The following is a 21753-nucleotide window of genomic DNA, read 5'->3' on the forward strand; positions in this document are numbered from 1 at the left end:
AAATGATTAATTACTATTAAAAATATGAAAATTAATTTAAGAATAATTTATTGAATCAGAAGAGTTCAAACTCTTGCAGTAAATTTTTTAGATTAAAGTAAAAAAAAGGCGTGATAGCGCTGTCGAATAGCTGTCAATATGAAATTCAACTTAAAAATTATCAACTAGTTACTGACACCCATTATTTAAATATTATAAAGCATACAATTAATTTCGATTATTCAATTTTATAAATTTTTCATATATTGCTAATTAAAAAAAAAACAAAGATCAGATAATTAGATGAAGAAATTAATTTAAACTCGGCATTTAAAAAGATTGCTTTTCTAACCAAAGTTGTTAAGAAAATAGACGCTCGTAAGGTTTGATGAACTGGTGCTTTTATTTTTTTTTTTTAATAATTAATATTCAATATTTTGAACTAAGTAATTTTTTTCAATTTTTCAACTAATTAGAATTTAATAAAAATTTATATGATAGTTATTCTTATTACAGATGATTAAATATATTTAAAAATAATTTAGGGTGTCAATATTTAGACCCCTGTCAATAATTGGGGCTTTTACCTTATTAAGTAATCAATTTTATTGAAGCTTTTTAATAATAATTTCCATAAATGATTAATTACTATTAAAAATATGAAAATTAATTTAAGAATAATTTATTGAATCAGAAGAGTTCAAACTCTTGCAGTAAATTTTTTAGGTTTAAGTAAAAAAAAGGCGTGATAGCGCTGTCGAATAGCTGTCAATATGAGATTCAACTTAAAAATTATCAACTAGTTATTGACACCCACTATCTAAATATTATAAAGCATACAATTAATTTCAATTATTCAATTTTATAAATTTTTCATATATTGTTAATTAAAAAAAACAAAGATCAGATAATTAGATGAAGAAATTAATTTAAACTCGGCATTTAAAAAAATGCTTTTCTAACCAAAGTTGTTAAGAAAATAGACGCTCGTAAGGTTTGATAAACTGGTGCTTTTATTTTTTTTTTAATAATTAATATTTGATATTTTGAACTGAGTAATTTTTTTCAATTTTTCAACTAATTAGAATTTAATAAAAATTTATATGATAGTTATTCTTATTACAGATTATTAAATATATTTAAAAATAATTTAGGGTGTCAATATTTAGACCCCTGTCAATGATTGGGGCCTTTACCTTATAGAGTATTAAGGTCAGTTTGAGGGTTAATCTTTTTAGATCACAGACTATTGGATTAAAAAAAAAATAGTTATTTTATTACCACGAAAAAAAAGAAAATTGTATTGGGTCTCGTACCTTAAAATGAAAATGAAACAAAAACACAATAAGGTAAGTTTAAGGTTTAAGTACCTCTGCGAGCGAGGTTGTGCCAACTATAGCTGATTTATCTCGTATCGGATCATTTAGTTGAGGAGGAGACGTAAGTAGACGATAGTAGTTGACAACAGCGGTAGATAGCTCATATGGATAGTAGTAGTAGCGGTAGTAGTAGTAGTAGAAGTAATTGTGTATGTACACATATACGCGGCGCACGTAGTTGCTGGCTTGGTGGCTCACTTGCTCTAACTTGAAACGGGCAGTAAACCAAGTAAGACGACAGTAAATCGTGATGTTTTATATTAACAGTTAAGTAATATTCATATTAATCATCTATTATCAGGGCACTATCAATAATTATTTTTTTAAAGGAATTTTGTCCCGACTTGCATTCTTTCACTCAAGCTTTTATTTATTATTTTTAATTGTTGTTGCTGTTGTTTAATCTTTAATGTAAGACTTGGAGCGGACAGGACGAAGGTAGAGGATTATTCTTCTCAGATCAACTTTATAAATTTATCTTCTACTTATTTCTCTCTCGCTCTTTCTCTCTATCTTGTAAATTCAATCGACTACAACATTAATGCTAGTGGTTAAAAGTTATTGATTAGTCGTGATAATTACCTTGCGAAATTTTTGAATGCCGCGGACTGCGGGTTTATGCACAGAGGTACACGCGGTGTATCCAATCGCTCCGCGATAAATCGGTACATCTCCTCTGTAAAATAAATTATTATTAGTTTTTGTGATTAGAGATATATTTTAGGGATTAAAAAGTTGATTTTTGAAAGAAAATAGAAATAAATAAAATTTCGCTTTATTAAATAATGACTTTTGTTAAATTGCACTGTAATTTTTTAAATATTGATATTTTTAAAGATATAAGCTCATCTCGATGTTACACTCATCAAGAGCTTTTATTTGAGTACCCACATGCATTTTGGTATATTTTTCATATATACATATATATAATATATATAAATATATGAAAAATTGATATGGGTACTCAAATGAAAGGTCTTGAGGAGTTTAACATCGGGATGAGCTTATCTCTTTAAAAATGTCAACAGTTCACGAGATACAAGGTCGTTTCTTAATTATATTAAATTGCACTGTACTTTTTTAAATATTGAAATTTTTAAAGATATAAGCTTATTCCGATGTTACACTTATCGAGAACTTTCATTTGAGTACCCACTTCCATTTTTTATATATTTTTCATATATACGTATATATAATATATATAAATATATAAAATATATGAAAAATTGATGTGGGTACTCAAATGAAAGGTCTTGATTAGTGTAACATAGAGATGAGCTTATATCTTTAAAAATGTCAATGGTTTACAAGATACGTTTTTTAATGATATTAATAAGAAAAAAATTAATAAGAAAAAAAATAATGAATTGGAAGATGGGTAAATATAATAAGCTATGTTAATATTTGCTATTTATATTTTTTTGTATAATAAGTTACAACTACTAAAATTTATAATCTTTCTTTTCTCCAGCAATTGTTATCTTTAAATATACATTTCTGCCTGTCTTTTTAGGGTGACAAGACATAATTATGAATGTAATATACTTAAGTTTACACTAAACCAGGCCTATGCACAGATGATTAATTTTCATCTCTATAGGTGCATACTATATATGTGTATTTGAATATTATATGTATGTATGTATGTATATTATCCTGGCAATAAATAAATAAATAAATAAATAAAATATTAAATTTCACTGTACACTCTTAATTATTGACTTTTATAAAGATATAAGCTCATCCCGATGTTACACTTATCAAGAGCTTTCATTTGAGTACCCACTTGCATTTTTAATATATTTTTCATATGTACATATGTGTAATATATATAAATATATAAAATATATGAAAAATTGATGTGGGTACTCAAATGAAAGGTCTCGATGAATGTAATGTCGGTGTGAGCTTATATCTTTAAAAATGTCAATAGTTGACAAGATACAATGTCATTTCTCAATTATTGACATTTTTGTGATTCGGAATATATTTGAAAGACTAAAAAGTTGATTTTTGAAAGAAAATTAAATATATATACTAGCAATTTTGCAGTCACTATGTGACTGTCGTGACTTGTGAACTATAAATAAGTAAAATTTTGTTTTATTAAATAATGACTTTTGTTAAATCACACTGTTTTTTCTTAAATATTTACGTTTTTGAAAATATAAGTTCATCCCGATGTTAAACTCATCAAGAGCTTTCATTTGAGTACCCACATGGATTTTTGATATATTTTTCATGTATACATATATATAATATATATAAATATACGAAAATTGATGTGGGTACTCAAATGAAAGGTCTTGATGAGTATAACATCGGAATGAGCTAATATCCTTAAAAATGTCAATAGTTTACGAGATACAGGGTCATTTCTTAATTATGTATCTAGAGATAGAGCATTTTCGAATGCAGCTTAAATACTTATCATCATAAATTAACTATTGGTAAGAATGATATGAATTCTTTAAAAGGCATGAATTCAAATCAAGACCTTTAGAATGACACTAAATTTAACCATAAATACCCATTTTATCACATAAATATACTGGCCACAAAATTTTGCTTATTCTCTTAATAATCTTAATGCTTATTCTCTTATATTATTAATAATATAGATTAGGATCTTAAATCTTTCGAGTCTCAATTGATTTTGATCTCAAATTCTGGATAAAATATCGGAGATAAGGAAAAATTTATGACTTTTTTTTTTTTATAGGAAATAAAATTTTCTAAAAATTGTTTCTTATAATTTTATCGTATTTCCAAAAACTAATCAAAAATTTTAAAATCAAGTATTTATTTTTTTTTGGCTTTTGGCCTCAAATTTTGTTTTAAATAAGAGAGATAAAGAAATTTTACTAGAATTAAATTTTCTACAAAAAAAATATCTCGTATAATTTTTTTGTATCTTTGAAATATAATCTACAATTTTTTAATTATTAAAAAACTAATTGATAAAATTCTTAAACAAAAATTTACAATATCAAAAATCAAATTTATTTTTCATTATATTTTACAAAAAAAAATTTAATTTTTAACCAGTTGAAAATTAAAATATGTTCTTAAATAAAAATAAAAATTTTTTTCGATCTTATTACGGCTAAAATTAATAAACAATAGATAAAAATATTACAGGAAGCAGATTGACATTTAAATATTCAAATTAAATGTGAGAGAAAAAATCAAACGGAAGTTAAACAAACCTTTGACCTGCTGGACACTATTAAGCTTACGCTCCCACAAGTCGTCAAAAGGATAAGCCGTCGAAGGCTCGAAATCCGGCGTGTACTGTCTCAGGCCTGAGTTGGTGTCATAACAGCACGTGCACATGCACGAGTGGTATCTCAAGCGGCCGTCCTCGAGGTAAGGATGCGCCAGGGCGTTAACGACGGTGATTCTCTTGTCCTACAAGAATGATAAATAAATAAATTAAAATAATAAACTAATACAATTTTTAAAAGTGTATCTGCAGGACTTACGGGGTCGAAGACGAGCATCTGACAGAGTAAATGAACGGCTTCGTGAGTGGCATGACTGCCCAGAGTATACAGCGCCGTCAAGGAAGGACGTTTTGGTGGGCATCTCAACATGTGCATCCTAGCGCCCTCGCAGGCATATCGCATGTCTTCTATCTTCGGCGTGCCCAACAGTTCCGTTATCATGTCAAGCTAAAAGTAATCAATAATTAGTCGTGGGTATTATTTTTTAAAATTCAATTTAAATAATTATTATTATAATTAATTATTTATTTAAAATGTTATTATTAATTATTATAATTAATTTTTTATTTAAAATATTATTATTAATTATTTATTTAGAATATTATTATTAATTAATTAAAATAAAGCTTATGGTTTCTTCTATTGAAGAAGAAATATATAAAAAATTAAAAAAAATTTTTTTATTAAAAAAGTAATTAAGGGGGTATTCTGGTCTAGAAGCATGAAATTTCAGGTAATTTTTAAAGTACCGTAAAAAAAAGGCAATCAATATTTTTATTATACATATTTTTATGTTATTTATTAACATTATAAGAATACGGAAAAAAATAAAAAAATGAAAAAAGTTGAAAATTCAAAAAATTAGCAGCTGATGAAGTGGAGGGATCTCAAAAAATTGGCACATGACAATACCCACGATTCCAACCCTCCTAGCAATCGGAAACAAAAAAATAAAAAAGATTATTAATCTAGAGTAATGTCGCTATGGTCGGAACTACGGAAAAGTTGAAAAAAAATTTTTTCACAAAATGGCGACTGCTTAAAAAAAAAAAACCATTTTTTTTTACCACTTTTTTTTACTTTTTCGAATTTTTTAAAAATAGTAAAAATTGAAATTTGGGGATGACCGTAGTTCCAACCATAGCGACATTACTCTAGATTAATAATAATAATAATCTTTTTAATTTTTTTGTTTTTGATTGCTAGGAGGGTTGGAATCGTGGGTATCGTCACGTGCCAATTTTTTGAGACCCCCCCCCCCCACTTCATCAGCTGCTAATTTTTTGAATTTTCAACTTTTATCATTTTTTTATTTTTTTCTGTATTTTTATAATGTTAATAAATAACTTATAAAAAAATGTGTATAGTAAAAATATTGATTGCCTTTTTTTTATGGCGCTTTAAAAATTACCTGAAATTTTATGTTTCTAGACCAGAATACTCCCTTAATAAAAAATTTTTTTATTGAAAAATGCAGCGCAATCGGTTGAAAATAAATTTAACTATATTTAAAGACTATCAAAGGCGCCTTCAATTCTATTAATATTCTATTTTATTAACAACAAAGCTTTTAGATTATTTTCATTTTTTGCGAAATTGCAATTAATAAAATATAATTGAAATATTTTTCATAAATTGATATTTATAATTTAATGTAATAGTATGTTATGTATATCATGAGAGTGGAGGGGATTTTCAGCTATGAAGAGGTTGGCGCAACGACCATAGTGTGTGCGCTGATACACGAAAGCAAAAAACCTCATCATTTAATACATAAATAAATATAATTAATTCATTTAATTAACATGTTAAAAAAATTAATCGTCTTATTATAAAGTAAAAATTTGAAAATGTAATTATTTATTTAAAAAAGATATTTTATTTTTAATTAAAAATAATTACTAATTAAAATCAGTATTATTACTACATTATAATGCGATTATTCGTGATTCAATTATGACATTGTCAAATTAAAATGAAATTAGCAGAAATCTTACAATATTTAGGATTTAAAAAAAAAAATTAAAAAGAAAAATTGCAGAAGATTTGAAAAAATTTAAGTGCAATTTTTTGAAAATATTTTTTTAGTTCTAATTTAATTAATAAAAAAAAATCAAAAATTGTTGAATATCGGCTAATTTTAGTATCATTATTATTAATTAATTATTAAGAAGTTACGTACCTGCTCGACAGGATTCTGAGCCTGGAAGAGAATCTGCCGGCACAAAAGCTCGCCAAAGATGCACCCAACGCTCCAGACATCCACAGCAGCGGTGTAATGACGAGCACCCATAAGAATCTCCGGTGCGCGGTAGTACTGCGTGACAACCTCCTGGGTCATGTATTTGTTCCTGTCTGGCTCCTCGACTCTTGCCAACCCAAAGTCGCATATCTTCAGCACGCAGTTGCTGTTTACCAGGAGATTACCCGGCTTTATATCACGGTGAAGAATCCTGGCCGAGTGGAGATACTTTAATCCTGGAATAAATATGTAAGGTTAGTTTTACTTTTTATAAATTTATTAGAATATTATAAATTACATTATTATTTCAAAATTAACAAAAAAAAAATTAGGAAAACGGTTGACCCTGAAGGCCATCCCTGCAACTTCCCGCTAATTCCATACTTAGGCGCTTAAAATTGCACCAATGACGTTTTTGAGCTCTTCGAGCTCAAAAATACAATTTATGGGTTATTTTGAGCTCTCCGAGCTCAAAGAGATTGCTTTCTTATGCTTTAAAGCTCTTCGAGCTCAAAAGTCTGATAGAGATTTGATGACACTATCTTTTGAATTTTTAAACCGCAATAACTTTTGAATGAATAAACCGATTTTTACGCGGTTAGAAGCATTCGACGCAGTTTTTTAAGCATCACAAAGAATCTCAAATTTTGAATTGATCGCGCTAGGAATTTTGGAGTTATTCCGAAAAAACACTTTTTTCGGTTTTCTTTCGTTCACGATATCTCTCGAACGAATCAACCGATTTTGACCGGACTGGTGGCGATCGACGTGGTTTTTTGAGGTTAAGAGCTGATTAGTTTTTGGAATTGAACCTTTAAGCCGTTTAAAAGTTATTCCAAAAAACCACATTTGAAAAAAATTTTTTTTTCAGTTTTTTTAAGATTTCTCAAAATCTATTGATCTGAATCGGTCCAAATAGTTTTCAAAATCTAAGTTTAGTCAAGCCCTTTCGAATGGCACCAACCGCGATGAAATCGGTCAAGCCGTTCAAAAGTTATAAGCGGTTCACATACTTTCACACACACACACACACACACACACACACACACACACACACACACACACACACACACACACACACACACATACATACAGACACCGTGACAACCTCGCGGGGATAGTCAGAGAAGCTTCCTGTGACCTTCAAACGTCGAGATCTGATGAAAACTCGATTTTTGCAAAACGGGGTGAAAACAATAACTTTCCGATTTTTGAAAATCTTCGATTTTCTTAGCGGGAAGTTAAAAATCTGGAAAACGGTTGACCCTAAAGGCCATCCCTGCAACTTCCCGCCAATTCCATACCTAAACGCTTGAAATTGCACTTATGACGTTTCTGAGCTCTTCGAGCTCAAAAATACGATTTGTGTGTTATTTTGAGCTCTCCGAGCTCAAAGAAATAGCTTTTGTATGCTTTTGAGCTCTTCGAGCTCAAAAGGTTGATAGAAGTTTAATAAAACAGTTTTTGAATTTTCAAACTGCAATAATTTCTAAATGAATGAATCGATTTTCTCACGGTTGGCAGTATTCCACGCACTTTTTCAGAATCTATGATATACTTTTCAACACAAACGGATCGAACCGAAAATCTTAGAGAAATTTGAAAAATTTACTTTTTCCGAATTTTTTCGACTACGATAACTCACGAACCAATCAACCAATTTTCACGTTCTTGGTGGCGATCGACGTGATTTTTTGAGCTCTAGTAATTATTACATTTTGTCAAAAATGATCCAAAAAGAAATCTCGAAGTTATGTGAAAAAAACACTTTTTTCGAAATTTTTCGTTTTCGATAACTCTCGAACGAATCAACCGATTTTGATGGGACTGGTGGCAATCGGCGTGGTTTTTTAAGCTTAAGAGCTGATTAGTTTTTGGAATTGATCGGTAGAGCCGTTTAGAAGTTATTCCAAGAAAGCGATTTTCTGAAAATTTTATTTTTGAGATTTCTCAAAATCTAGCGAATCGAATCGGTTAAAATTTTCACGAAATTTAATGGCAATGATACTCTTTGGATCGCCACCTATTTCGATCCGATCGGCCGAGCCATTCAAAAGTTATAAGAGGTTTACACACACACACACACACACACACATACACACACACACATACAGCCGCACGGACAACATCGCGGGATTAGTCAGGGAAGCTTCCTAGGACCTCAAAACGTCGAGATCTGATGAAAACTCGATTTTCGAAAAACGAGGTAAAAACAATAGCTTCCCGATTTTTGAAAATTTTCAATTTTCTAAGCGGGAAGTTAAAAAAACAATTTTAAATAGACAACTTTAGAATTTCCAACCAAAATTATTTTTTTCCCAAGTATAGAAGTCTTTTTTTCCAACAAGAAAGTTGCTGTGAGAACAATTTTTACTTCTTCAGCTAAATAAATTTGTTGAAAATTTCCAACAAAATCATTTCTTTTTACAAAAAAGCCCATATTTTTCGAAATAATTTTTTTCTCTCATTGTACTTTGTATTTACAAAAAAAATTCTTTTTTTTCAGTATACGGGTCATTTAATTTTCTCAAAATGATGTTCGCATCTTGAAGGCGTGTGAAAAGTTATGACAGAGCACTTCCAAACTTTCATGATTATAACATCAAAATGTCGCTTTAATTATGTTTGAAAAAGTTTTTTAGATTTGGAAAAAAACTATTTTAAATATACAATTTGAGAATTTTTCTCTTGATTCAAGTTAATTTTTTTTTTTTCAGTGTAAAAATACTCGCTCAATACTCTGACAAGAAAATTACTATTTTTTTTTCAGTATATAAAAATTTATTTCCTTTCTTATAATTGGCACTGAAGTTGATGAAGTAGCAGCCAATTCTAATAGCACCTTTAATCAATCAGAAAATAATCATCCAGGAAATTTAGTAGCCCCCTGCAGATTGACCTTTCACCAGGAAGATAATAATCGTAAGCCTAACTAGCCAAACGCACAAATGAATCTATTGACCATCAATGTATTATGATACAATATAAATAGCCTTCGCTGTAACTTGCATTCAAGAGTCGCGACATCGCGACGATTAATAACTTGATTACATTAATCCAGTGGTAATTAATCTGAATGTTATCCGGAGACACCATAATGGCTAGACGCTCATATCGATCTCGCATCAGCGCAGCTCTTCCAATTGTGATTTAAATCAGAACAAATTTGGTAATTATAAGAGCCATTGATAAATTAAAGTTTTTGTATAATTTTCAGGCTCTGGCTGATATGAACCCAGCTGGATACGTCGCAATTTTAGGATAGAATTATATATAATATAAGGTAATGCCTGTGCAGGCAATACAAGCGACAAGTTTGGGGTGCAAACTGAATAGGCAGGATTACCACCGCCCTCATCTATGCTAGCTCTGTGTGTGTACAATAAGCGTTCTTATTGGAGAGAGGAGAACCAGAACTAAACTGGAATAACACGAGAGAGACAGCGAATTATATTATATAGAACGTGAGACGGAGAAGATTCTGAAATGAGAGGAGAGAGAGAAAATGATGGTTGACTTGGGATAATCTACCGAGAATATCAGGGAACTATTTGAGGACGAAGCTTCTCTAGAAACACGAGCTACAATTTATAGTAAAAAATAACTAATAAAACTCTGGATCGATTTTGCGATAAATAGTATTCATATCTCTTGTTTAATTCAGTTATTAATGCTCTTATTTTTAGTTTCAGGGAGACGTTTTATTGATGGGTTCAATAATTTTAATTGGATTAGTTAATTCTGGCAGAATTTCAAGAAATTTAATCAGTTCTTCTTTATTATTTGGAGTTAAATTGAAAAACTGCATTGTCGGCTGAGATTTAATTTGAGAAAAGGAAATTTTTTTTGAGAAATATGGGTATTTTTGTGACAAAAGATTATTTTGTTGAGAATTTTCAATCATTTTATTTCTTAAAAAGGTTCCTAGACAAGATAAAGACACCATTAGGTTATGGCTATTGGTTTCTTTTTTACGCACTAGTGCTGCCTCTCTTTACAGACTATCGCTCACTCACTTCCACTCACGTAAAATCTCGAAAATCGCTAACTTCAAATATTTTTTTATAAAAAAAGGAATACCGCTCGTTTATGTTATTTTTGATAGAAACTACTTTTTTATGTCTTCAATTACTGATTCTTGGTTTTTTAAAACAATCCTAAGAAAAGTACGATTGATATTTAATAAAACGTTTGTTTGATTAAAAAAATCCCTGCGTATAAAGGATACTTATGAGTATATACTTAACATGTCAAAAAAATTTTAAGAAAACTGTTTTTTCTCGCAACGTCCTTAATTGAAGAAATCAAAATTCTTCTCTTTAGATAGATAATTTGAGAATTTTATCTAAAATTGCTTTAGTAATTATTTATAAGTAGAGGCAACCTCATTTTACCCTATTTTTGCCCATAGAATTTCACTTTTGATCAAATTGATCAATTTTTATTTTAAATTGTTTATTTTTTATGTATTTAAAAAAAAAAATAAAATTTATATATATATATATATATATATATATATATATATATATATATATATATATATATATATATATATATATATATATCAAAAACATCAAAAAAAGATAAAATAGAAATTTTATCCAAAAACATGAAAGCCAATATTTTTTCCAACTTTTAAAGGTTACAAATCTATAGAAATCTTTATTATTTTTTATCATAAATGCGACGTGAAAAATTTTTAAATATTAATTTGTCACGTAGTTATGGCCCAGAATGGAATTGACCCCTTTTGTAAGTAATTACCATTTTTTTTTCTTAAATCTAGAAAACTTTTTTTCAACAAGAATATTTCTGTGAGAACAATTTTGATTTTTTTAATTTATTAAGAAATAAAATTGTTGGAAATTTACAAGAAATTAAATTCTTGTCACATAAATGTTCATTTTTTTCAGAAGAATTTTTTTTCTTAGTCTAGAAAGATTAGCTTGACTCAAGAAAGAAATTTTATAATAAGGAGAACAAAAAAATTTCTTAAGAGAAAAAATTCTTGGTTGAAAAAACAAATTTCTTGACTCGAGAATTTTTTTCTCTTGTTCCAAGAAATTTGATCAAAATTTTCAGAATTTTTCTGACCAAGTGTTTGATGATTGTGAATATCAACCATTTCTTATGATTAAAGATGAGAACCAAGATAATGATGATTGTGATAATAAAAAGTGCATTGACTGGAGGGCTGTCGACCCTCGTGTCCATCCGGTATAGTCGCAGGCGTGTCAGAGGTTTTACTGTCTCTCTACTGCCACACACACTCTTGTACTTGACGCTCAGTCAACACTGAACCGGAAGCAGGGAAAAGTGATGCCAGGAAGAGCGTCAGCCAATGTTGGGCTTGAATACATGGAGGTAATAAGGAGTTTGCAAGGAAGTCTGCTTTCTTATTCCGGCTCGCCGACAAAATGGCTCTTCCGGAGTCGGTAATGTAGTTTTTTTCATTTTTTGGGGTAAATATTGAAGATACGAAAAATTTGTAAGAATTTTTTTTTTGTAGAAAATTCAATTTTGTATAAAAAAAAGATCCCTATCAATTTTTTGATATTTCTTATAATTTATCCAGAATTTAAGATCAAAAGTAAAAAATATTTTTTTTTGCATACTTGAAATAAAAATAGTGAAATTTTTAAATCAAAATTTTGAGTAAATTATTAAAAATACGGAAAATTCATAAGATTACTTTTTTATAAAAACTTTAATTAAAATTTTTTTAATTTTAGTCAAAATTTAAGAACAAAAATCAAAAATAATTTTTTTAAAGTACACAGAAAGAAAAATTTCTTGACTGGAGAACAAAATTCTTGGCTCAAGAAAATTTTCGGGTGCCCAAAGGAAGACCGAAATTGTGTTGTCCGAAGTAAAAATTTTTCTTGAAATTCTATTCTTGGTGGAAGTCATTTTTTCTTAATTCAAATTATTATAAATACTTGATACAATAAATTTTTATATTTGATCAAGATTTTTAGATACTTTAGGGAAGCAGCGCCACCTACTTCAGCTGAGAAAAAAATTTTCTCACCTTAAGAAAATTTTTCTCTTGAATATTTGATACCCATTTTATATGATTTCAGCGTGCAATTATACATATTGAATGAAAAAAAAATGATGAAATATTATTTGATTTTCCTATTTGACATGTTAATCAATAGAAATATTAATGAAAATTTACTTCTATATTTATATTTAATTTTTTGAAGCAAGAGAGAAATTTTCTCAAGACAAGAAAATTTACCTCTATCACAAACTAAATTTTTTGGAGCTTCGAGGCTGAATTTTCTCAAAACAATAAGATTTTCTTGACTTAAATAAATTTTCTTGGATCAAGATACGTATTTCTTAAAGCAAGAGAATTAATTTTGTTGGAATAAGTGAAATTTCTTGTCAAAAAAAAATTTTTTTTTCGCTCAAGAAAATAATTAGGAAGAAAAATATTCTCTTGGCTCAAGTGAACCTTTTTTTCTGCGCACAGAAAGAAAAATTTCTTGTCTGGAGAACAAAATGGGCTCAAGAAAATCTATCGGGAGCCTGAAGGAAGACCGAAATTGTGTTGGCCGAAGTAAAAATTTTTCTTGAAATTCTATTCTTGGTGGAAGTCATTTTTTCTTAATTCAAATTATTATAAATACTTGATACAATAAATTTTTATATTTGATCAAGATTTTTAGATACTTTAGGGAAGCAGCGCCACCTACTTCAGCTGAGAAAAAAATTTTCTCACCTTAAGAAAATTTTTCTCTTGAATATTTGATACCCATTTTATATGATTTCAGCGTGCAATTATACATATTGAATGAAAAAAAATGATGAAATATTATTTGATCTTCCCATTTGACATGTTAATCAATAGAAATATTAATGAAAATTTACTTCTATCTTTATATTTAATTTTTTGAAGCAAGAGAGAAATTTTCTCAAGACAAGAAAATTTAGTACTATCAAGAACTAAATTTTTTGGATCTTCGAGGCTGAATTTTCTCAAAACAATAAGATTTTCTTGACTTAAATAAATTTTCTTGGATCAAGATACGTATTTTTTAAAGCAAGAGAATTAATTTTGTTGGAATAAGTGAAATTTCTTGTCAAAAAAAAAATTTTTTTTTCGCTCAAGAAAATAATTAAGAAGAAAAATATTTTCTTGGCTCAAGTGAACCTTCTTTTCTGTGCAAAAAAAAAAAAAGTGAAAATTTGAAATCAAAATTTTTAGTTAAATATTGAAGATACAAAAAATTCATAATTAAATTTTCTATGAATAAATATCCTTATTAAATTTTTCTAACAAAATGCTAATTAAAATTTCCAACAAATTTTTAATGCAAAATTCTATTAACTATTTCTACGACGTAGTTGCAAGCAAGACTGACTGACTGACTCGTATCACTGATAAGGAGTGATGACTGGTGGTGGTCGGACAAAATTCATTGTCTTTTAGCACGTAAGTAAAAACTCGATAACACAACAATAAAGGTAAAATATAATATGAATAATTAAAGATAATAAAGGTGGGTTTAATTTTTAGACGGGTTGAAATAGTCTAGTCGGAATAAAACGACCACTCCTTGGTCACGTCTCGGAGTTTTTAGTTCAATGATCTTCTTTGGTATTTCAAAGGAGTCTCGGTAAAAAGTAGACTAGAAAACAAAGAAAGCCAAGAAGATGATGACGATGAAGAAGAAATGCAACGGGAGAAGAAAAGGTGGAAGAAGTTCGACTAGATGAGAATCAATTGAGAGTTGTAAGTTGTAACCTTGCGTAAGAGACAACGAGACCGTCAGCTTTGGTCGATACGGTGAGAACTCGACGGGTGAGAAGAGGAGCTCAGCTACAAGCTACAAAAAATAAAACGGGTAAAAATAAAAAGAGCAGTCGCGTGCAGCTCAGCACCAAACCGACACGCGGTTATTGGCCGTGCCGAAAATAAAGTCTCCCTCACGCCCGGACGCTCTTTATTCTTTGTTTATCCCTTACTCTTAAGGATGCCTCTGTTAATATAATTTAAGAGAGAAGAAAAGTGTGAGAAGCGGGGTAAAGATTCAATGGAATTTTTTCATTTTTATCGAGAGATAAGTTTCTATTTAAGTCCTAAAATTTACTTTAAATAAATTTTATACTTTTAATGACTGATAGAAAAATTTATTAATTGCTAATAAATTTATTTATTTTTTTATTAAATATTTTGTAACTATTAATAAATATTTTATTAAAGAAATTTATTATCAATTAAAAAATATTTATGAATTTTTATTTATTTATTAATCAAATTAATATTTGATGATTTTTTTTTTATCAAGAATTGTTTTATTATTTATTTTATTTCTTTATTAAAAAATTATTTTAATGATTCTTTAATGGAATTTTAATAAATATTTATGAGCAGTTAAAATGAACTGTGTTTGATAAACGATTTGTTAACTGTTAATAAATATTTAATGTAATAAATTATTTAATGTTCAAAAATAATTTTTTCGCATTTAATGAAGCTTATTAAATATTAAAAAATCCTTCTATCAGTTTAATTAGTGGTTAATATTATAATTTGATAAATTTTTTAAAGAATCATAATATCTTTAATTGAATAGAAGAAGAAATATTTAAAATAAAAATTATACAAGACGAAATGATAAGATTGTATAATCTATCCGAACATTTCTTAATGGTGGCCAATGAAAAAAAAAAATTTATTTATTTATAAATGATTATAGTAAAATATTTACATAAATTAATGGAAAAAAAAATTTTGGTCCAAGGAAATTAGTTTGAAGAATTTTATTTTGATTTTAGAAAAATTATTAAATTAATTAAAATTCACATTAGGAAAAAATTATCAATTCAAAAATTTTCCTACTTAATTAAAGACGAAGAAATTCTTCAAAATAATTTTTTTAGATCAAGAATTTGGTAAATATTTACAAGTGGGGTCAACCATTTTAATTTTCATTTTTTTTAACGAAATTTCTATTTGATTTCATTGATAGATTTTTTTTTGAAAAATACATAAAAAAATGAACAATTTTTAAAAAAAAAGATGGTTATCACAATTTTAATAAATTTTCAAAAAACTTTATAAATTTTTTAGAAAATTGTGATATTTAACTTGATTTTTTTAATTGTTCGTTTTTTTTTTTTTGAAAAAAAAAAATATATTAAAAACATCAAAAAAAGATAAAATAAAAATTTTAATAAAAAACATGAAAACCAAAATTTTTTCCAACTTTTGAAGGCAAAAAAACTATCAAAATCTTTATTTTTTTCTTTCACGACATTTTTTATCATAAATGCGCCGTAAAAACAAGCAGAATTAAAAAAAATTTGAAAATGTTAATTTTTCACCTAGATATGGCCAAAAATAGGGTTGACCCCACTTGTAAATAATTACCAAAAAAAATTCTTGATCCAAGGAAATTATATTGAAGAATTTTACCTTGATTTAAGTAAAAGAATTATTAAATTAATTAAAAAAACAAAATTTCCTACTTGATTAAAGACGAAGAAATTCTTTAAAATAATTTTCTTAGATCAAGAATTTTTTTCTTGAATCAATTTTTTTTCAATAATACTAAAATTAGCCAACGTTTTTAATTTTCTAATTTTTTTTTAATAATTAAATCAGAACAAAAAAATATTTTTCAAAAATTGCACTTACAGTTTTTAAAATTTTTCCAAATGAAATTTTTTTTGTAATAATTTTTTCAATAAAAAAAATTTTTTTCAATTTTTAGATGCCGGCTAATTATGAAAATTAAGTTAGTCGACATCTAAGAATTTTTAGAATTTTTTTTTTATTAAAAAAATTATTACAAAATAATAAAAAAAAATTTCATTTGTAAAAAACTTGAAAAACTGTAAGTGCAATTTTTTGAAATATTTTTTAGTTCTAATTTAATAATTAAAAAAAAAATCAAAAAATCAAAAACGTCGGCTAACTTAATTTTCATTTTTTTTTTTTCAGAGTAACTTTTGAGCTGATGCTATTTTTTGTAATTCAATAAAATGAAAAATTTTTAAATATTTTACATAAATTCCATCATAAATTTTTACAAGTCTGATTTTAAAAAAAAAAGTGAAAATCCAAAAAAATCAATTTCAGGGATGATTTAAGGGCCCGAAAAAATCGAGTTATAAAATAACTAAAAGTATATCCTCGTGTTAGAATACTACTCTTGGACGAGCGAAGAGGGAGAAAGCATCGCCGACCGGATGACGGGTCCGGGGGTCACGGATGGGCGGCCTTAGGACTGGTTTTGGCCCTCGTAGTGAAATAACGTTCTACGGTTATCCTATTTGTCTGGTTTGAGTTGGTATGGTATCAGGCTGGTCTGGTCTGGTCTGGTCTGGTCTCAGAATCTGGTCTACTATACTACACTATAATAGCAGCAGCAGTAGTAGAAGTAAAGTATAAGGCACTAAAACGCTTAGCTGGGACGAAAGCGCCAACGAATTCTCGATCCATCACGGTCCTTTGATGCCTCCGGGGCTCCAACCAGTCAAAAGCGAGTTCAATGACCGGCGTCTTTCCAGACTGCTCTATACCTAGTTTCGTGCTGGAACTAGGCGTTGGTCCTATCCAGGATCCTTTGTGCTCGACATCAACATCAACATCAGCCTCTTCACTTGCAAACTTTGCCGAGCAAAGCAACCTTATAATTCTAACCAAAACCTGCTACCGACTGCACTACTATGCTATACGACTGATCAAAGCTTCATTCAATCTGGAGAGTAAAGGTTGCAATTTAAATAGTCTAAATGCAGTTCAACTTACCCCGCAAAATTTGGTAGAGGAAGATCTTGATGTGCTCCGGATTGAGGTGCTGTGGGCTGACGATTATCTTGTGAAGATCGCTTTGAAGCAACTCCGTTATCACATATCTGGTTTTTAATCAGTCAAGGAAAAGTCCAAAGAGTGAAATGAGGTCATCGAGTGGTTACTACGTTTTATATTTATTTAAATTGTATCTGTGTGTTTGTATGTACCATCCCAGTGACTTGCAGTCACTGAAGATTTAAATGTTAATATTAAAATTTAAATAGAAGTCATTTTTTGGGCATACTGTGTGGTTTGTAATTATTAATTAATATTAATGTAATTTCTTCAAAATTAATAACATGATCTTCAATATTTATTTTTTAAATTTAGCCGGAGTAACAATTTGAAACTATACACTGATAAAAAGATTTATTAACTATTAATAATTTAATTTATTTGAAGATAATTATTTAATTTATTAAATTTTAATAAATATTTTTTAATATTTAATAAATATTTTTTAATATTTAATAAATATTTTTTAATATTTAATAAATATTTTTTAATATTTAATAAATATTTATTTGGGTGGAAAGTAAATTTATTAATAGTTAATAAGTATTTATTAATAGTTAAAAAATATTTATTAACAGTTAATAAATATTTTGTTGAGTGAATTTGTTTCGCTTGTAATATCTTCTAATATAAAGATTGCTTAAGGGGTTATACGCAGTTGCAAAGCTAAAAAAACAACATTTTTTTATGAATTTTTTCTAGACAGTTTTTAATTATCAATTACAAGTGATGGTTATTTAAATAGAGCTTAATTTCAAGAATACAATAGCGCGTCAATCATGTAAAAATATAAATGTGCACCGCTCCTGTAGAAGATGTTCTGAACGACCTCTAAAAAAAAGGCGCTTGGCGGTGATCTCCATTTCGGTGGTTTGGATTATCTGAAATCAAAAAATATGGTGAATTCTTTTACAGGATAGATTAATGCAGGTATTGGACGAAGGAATAAGATTCAAAAAAATTATTACTATTTTTTTTTTAACAATTTGGAAAATTGTTTTTCAACAAAAACGAAAAATTTTTTACAAATAGACGCCATTTTGTCAAAAATCAAAATTTTTCTTATTCCTTCGTCCAATACCTGCATTAATCTATCCTGTAAAAGAATTCACCATATTTTTTGATTTCAGATAATCCAAACCACCGAAATGGAGATCACCGCCAAGCGCCTTTTTTTCAGAGGTCGTTCAGAATATCTTCTACAGGAGCGGTGCACATTTATATTTTTACATGATTGACGTGCTATTTTATTCTTGAAAGTAGGCTCTATTTAAATAACCATCACTTGTAATTGATAATTAAAAACTGTGTCTAGAAAAAATTCATAAAAAAATGTTATTTTTTTAGCTTTGCAACTGCGTATAACCCCTTAAAACAAAAATTATTTTTATAAATTATTTGCATTAATTATATTACATTATAATAGCGTTTATTGTAAAATATCAAATTCTTTTACAGCTCATAATTATCTTTTATATTTTTAAATATTAAAAACGTTAATTTATTTAGTGAATTGAATTATTATCATGTATTCCAGCTAGGGTTATAAAAAGTGTCAAAAGAAAATTGCGATTTTTGCTTTTTATTTTAAATAAATATTTATTGTTAACAAATATTCATTAACCATTCATAAATATTTATTAACAGTTAATAAATTGTACTTAATAAATTACTTATTAACTGTTAATAAATATTTGGTAACTGTTAAAAAATATTTAATAAATTGTACGTAATAAATAGTTTATTAACTGTTAATAAATATTTATTAAATCCTATCATGTTAAAAAATCATTTATTAACAGTTAATAAAGTTTATTATTAAATATGAACAAATCCTTCTATCAGTGTACATTTTTCTTCCCTACTTCTTAAAATATCTTATTCAAACCTTAAACTTTATCTATTTTAAGCAAATCGAGGTTTTTAAAAGAAGAAATATTAGTTATCCATTTCTTGGCTGTTCAAATTGTAAAAGCGGGTTCAAAATCCACTTGTAAGATCAATTTTTACACAGTAAAAAATTTTGCGTCATTGCGTAAAATTACTTAGTCTTAAAAATTTTTGTATTAAATATTTAACACTTAATAATATTTAAATTTAACACTTATTCTGGTAAATCAACACAAAAAAGTGTTAAATATTTAACATAAAAATTTTTACTGTGTATATCTTCGTAGATAACATGCAATTTCTACAAAATTAATGATATGATATTCAATATTTATTTTGTAAGTTTAGTCGAAGTAACAATTTCAAACTATACTTCATTTTTCTACCCTACTTCTCAAAATATCTTATTTCAAATCTTAAACTTATCTATTTTAAGCAGTCGAGGTTTTTAAAAGAAGAAATATTAGTTATTTCTTGCACGGTGAGAAATTTCTGTAGAAATTTACTATGCATACATAATAAGACTGAACCTTAATGACTCTATTCAAAATATTACCATAAAAATATAAGAATATCATATTGTACCAATCAATATTTACTAGGGACCATAGTAAATTTCGCCATGCAACTGTTACATAAACATTTATAAAAAATTTTCGTAAACTGACAGAACAAAAACTGTTAGTGTGCTTAAAACTTTTCACTATAGTTCCATAGTAAAATTTCTGTTGCTCAGTCGACAATAAAAATTTATAAAATAGTTTCACATTTAGTCACGTGTACTCGGTTTAAATTTAAAATTGTAACTATGAAATTTTCAAATGTCCCATAGTAAACGTATGCGCGTCAGTCGCGACGCGCGCTCTTTCATTTTTTCGTGCTGCTTTGTTTTGTAAACATAAGTGTACAGACGCTATACTATCAGTAGTGGTTATCGGTGTTATGAAAATCCCATAATAAAATTGAGATGAAATGTATGTGAAACCAATTTATTCGTGTTGTGATTGGTCGAAAATAAATACTCTCATTCTGATTGGTTGAAAGTGAATATCCACTCTTATAATTTAGATGAAAAATATGAAAATATACACAATTAGACAAACTATTCGTAACGTGATTGGTCAAATATATCATAAGTATGAAAATATAGATAATTCCATACTAAATTCACACGCGCGCTTGCGCGCGCAATGTATACTAGTCCTAACATAAAATTGAGATGAAATGTATGTGGCATCAAACTATTCGTAACGTGATTGGTCGAATATATCATAAGCATGAAAATATATGCAAACGCTACAGTCAGGCGCGCGCTTGCGCGCGCAAATTCAAATTCTAGTTAAAATTAAATTGTAGCAAGAAAAATTTATTTAAAAATTCTATGTTTAAAAGCTCTAAAAAATTATAAATGCAATTTTTTAGAAATAATTTTCTAGACCAAATTTATTTTTTAAGAAAAATTAAATAATTATCAAGTGTCTGCTAGTCCCATAATAAAATTGAGATGAAATGTATGTGAAACCAATCTATTCGTGATGTGATTGGTTGAAAATATTTATTCTCATTCTGATTAGTTGAAAGTGAATATAATATACATAAACTACACATAAATATATCATGACCACAAATATGAAACGCGCGCTTGCGCGCGCAAATTTGAATTCTAGTCCCATAATAAAATTGAGATGAAATGTATGTGAAACCAAACTATTCGTGATGTGATTGGTCGAATATATCATATGCATGAAAATATATGCAAAGTCTATAGTCAAGGCGCACGCTTGCGCGCGCAAATTTGAATTCTAGTCCTATATTATAAAATAGATGAAAGTCTTGAAGTTAGTCAAAGGTCGAAACTCGCAAAAAACGAGCCACGATTCATTATTAGTTAAAATTTAGGCACGCGCGTAGCGCGCTATTCAAATTTCTAGTAATATACATAAACGACACATAAATATATCATGACAATAAATATGAGGCGCGCGCTTGCGCGCGCAAATTAAATTCTAGTTGCAATAAACATTAAGTTTTAAATAAATATTAGTTCATAAATCCATCAACACATCAATAGTTAGTGAAAATTTGTAAGATTCATAAATAATAAAATATTTAATAATTTACCGTGAAAAATTTAAATGTAAACAAACATTTGATGGTTAATCTGCAACCGACACTTTTCTAATAATAATAAAAATGTCAGATATCCAA

General features: G+C 27.9%; 1 protein-coding gene and 1 long non-coding RNA gene across 4 annotated transcripts in view; one reads left to right on the top strand and one right to left on the bottom strand.

The window, feature by feature from the left end:
* LOC123265636 (serine/threonine-protein kinase NLK) overlaps window positions 1-21753 on the bottom strand; it is a 91380-nt gene that overhangs the window by 5832 nt on the left and 63795 nt on the right. For 2 of the 3 annotated variants that reach the window (XM_044729460.1, XM_044729459.1), the window contains 5 exons: window positions 17596-17702; window positions 6768-7063; window positions 4844-5032; window positions 4568-4769; window positions 1941-2034 (listed from right to left, as the gene is read on the bottom strand). In XM_044729460.1, the coding sequence (XP_044585395.1) occupies window positions 1941-2034; window positions 4568-4769; window positions 4844-5032; window positions 6768-7063; window positions 17596-17702 (888 nt within the window). Of the gene's footprint in view, window positions 1-1349; window positions 1566-1940; window positions 2035-4567; window positions 4770-4843; window positions 5033-6767; window positions 7064-17595; window positions 17703-21753 lie in introns of all 3 variants that reach the window. The other variant, XR_006509619.1, reaches the window with a different exon arrangement.
* On the top strand, window positions 1904-21708 carry LOC123265655. The gene is made up of 3 exons (XR_006509628.1): window positions 1904-1915; window positions 9380-9390; window positions 21556-21708. It is a non-coding gene; the product is annotated as an uncharacterized LOC123265655 (long non-coding RNA).

Source organism: Cotesia glomerata, linkage group LG5, assembly GCF_020080835.1.
Source record: "Cotesia glomerata isolate CgM1 linkage group LG5, MPM_Cglom_v2.3, whole genome shotgun sequence".
Lineage (NCBI taxonomy): Eukaryota > Metazoa > Arthropoda > Insecta > Hymenoptera > Braconidae > Cotesia > Cotesia glomerata.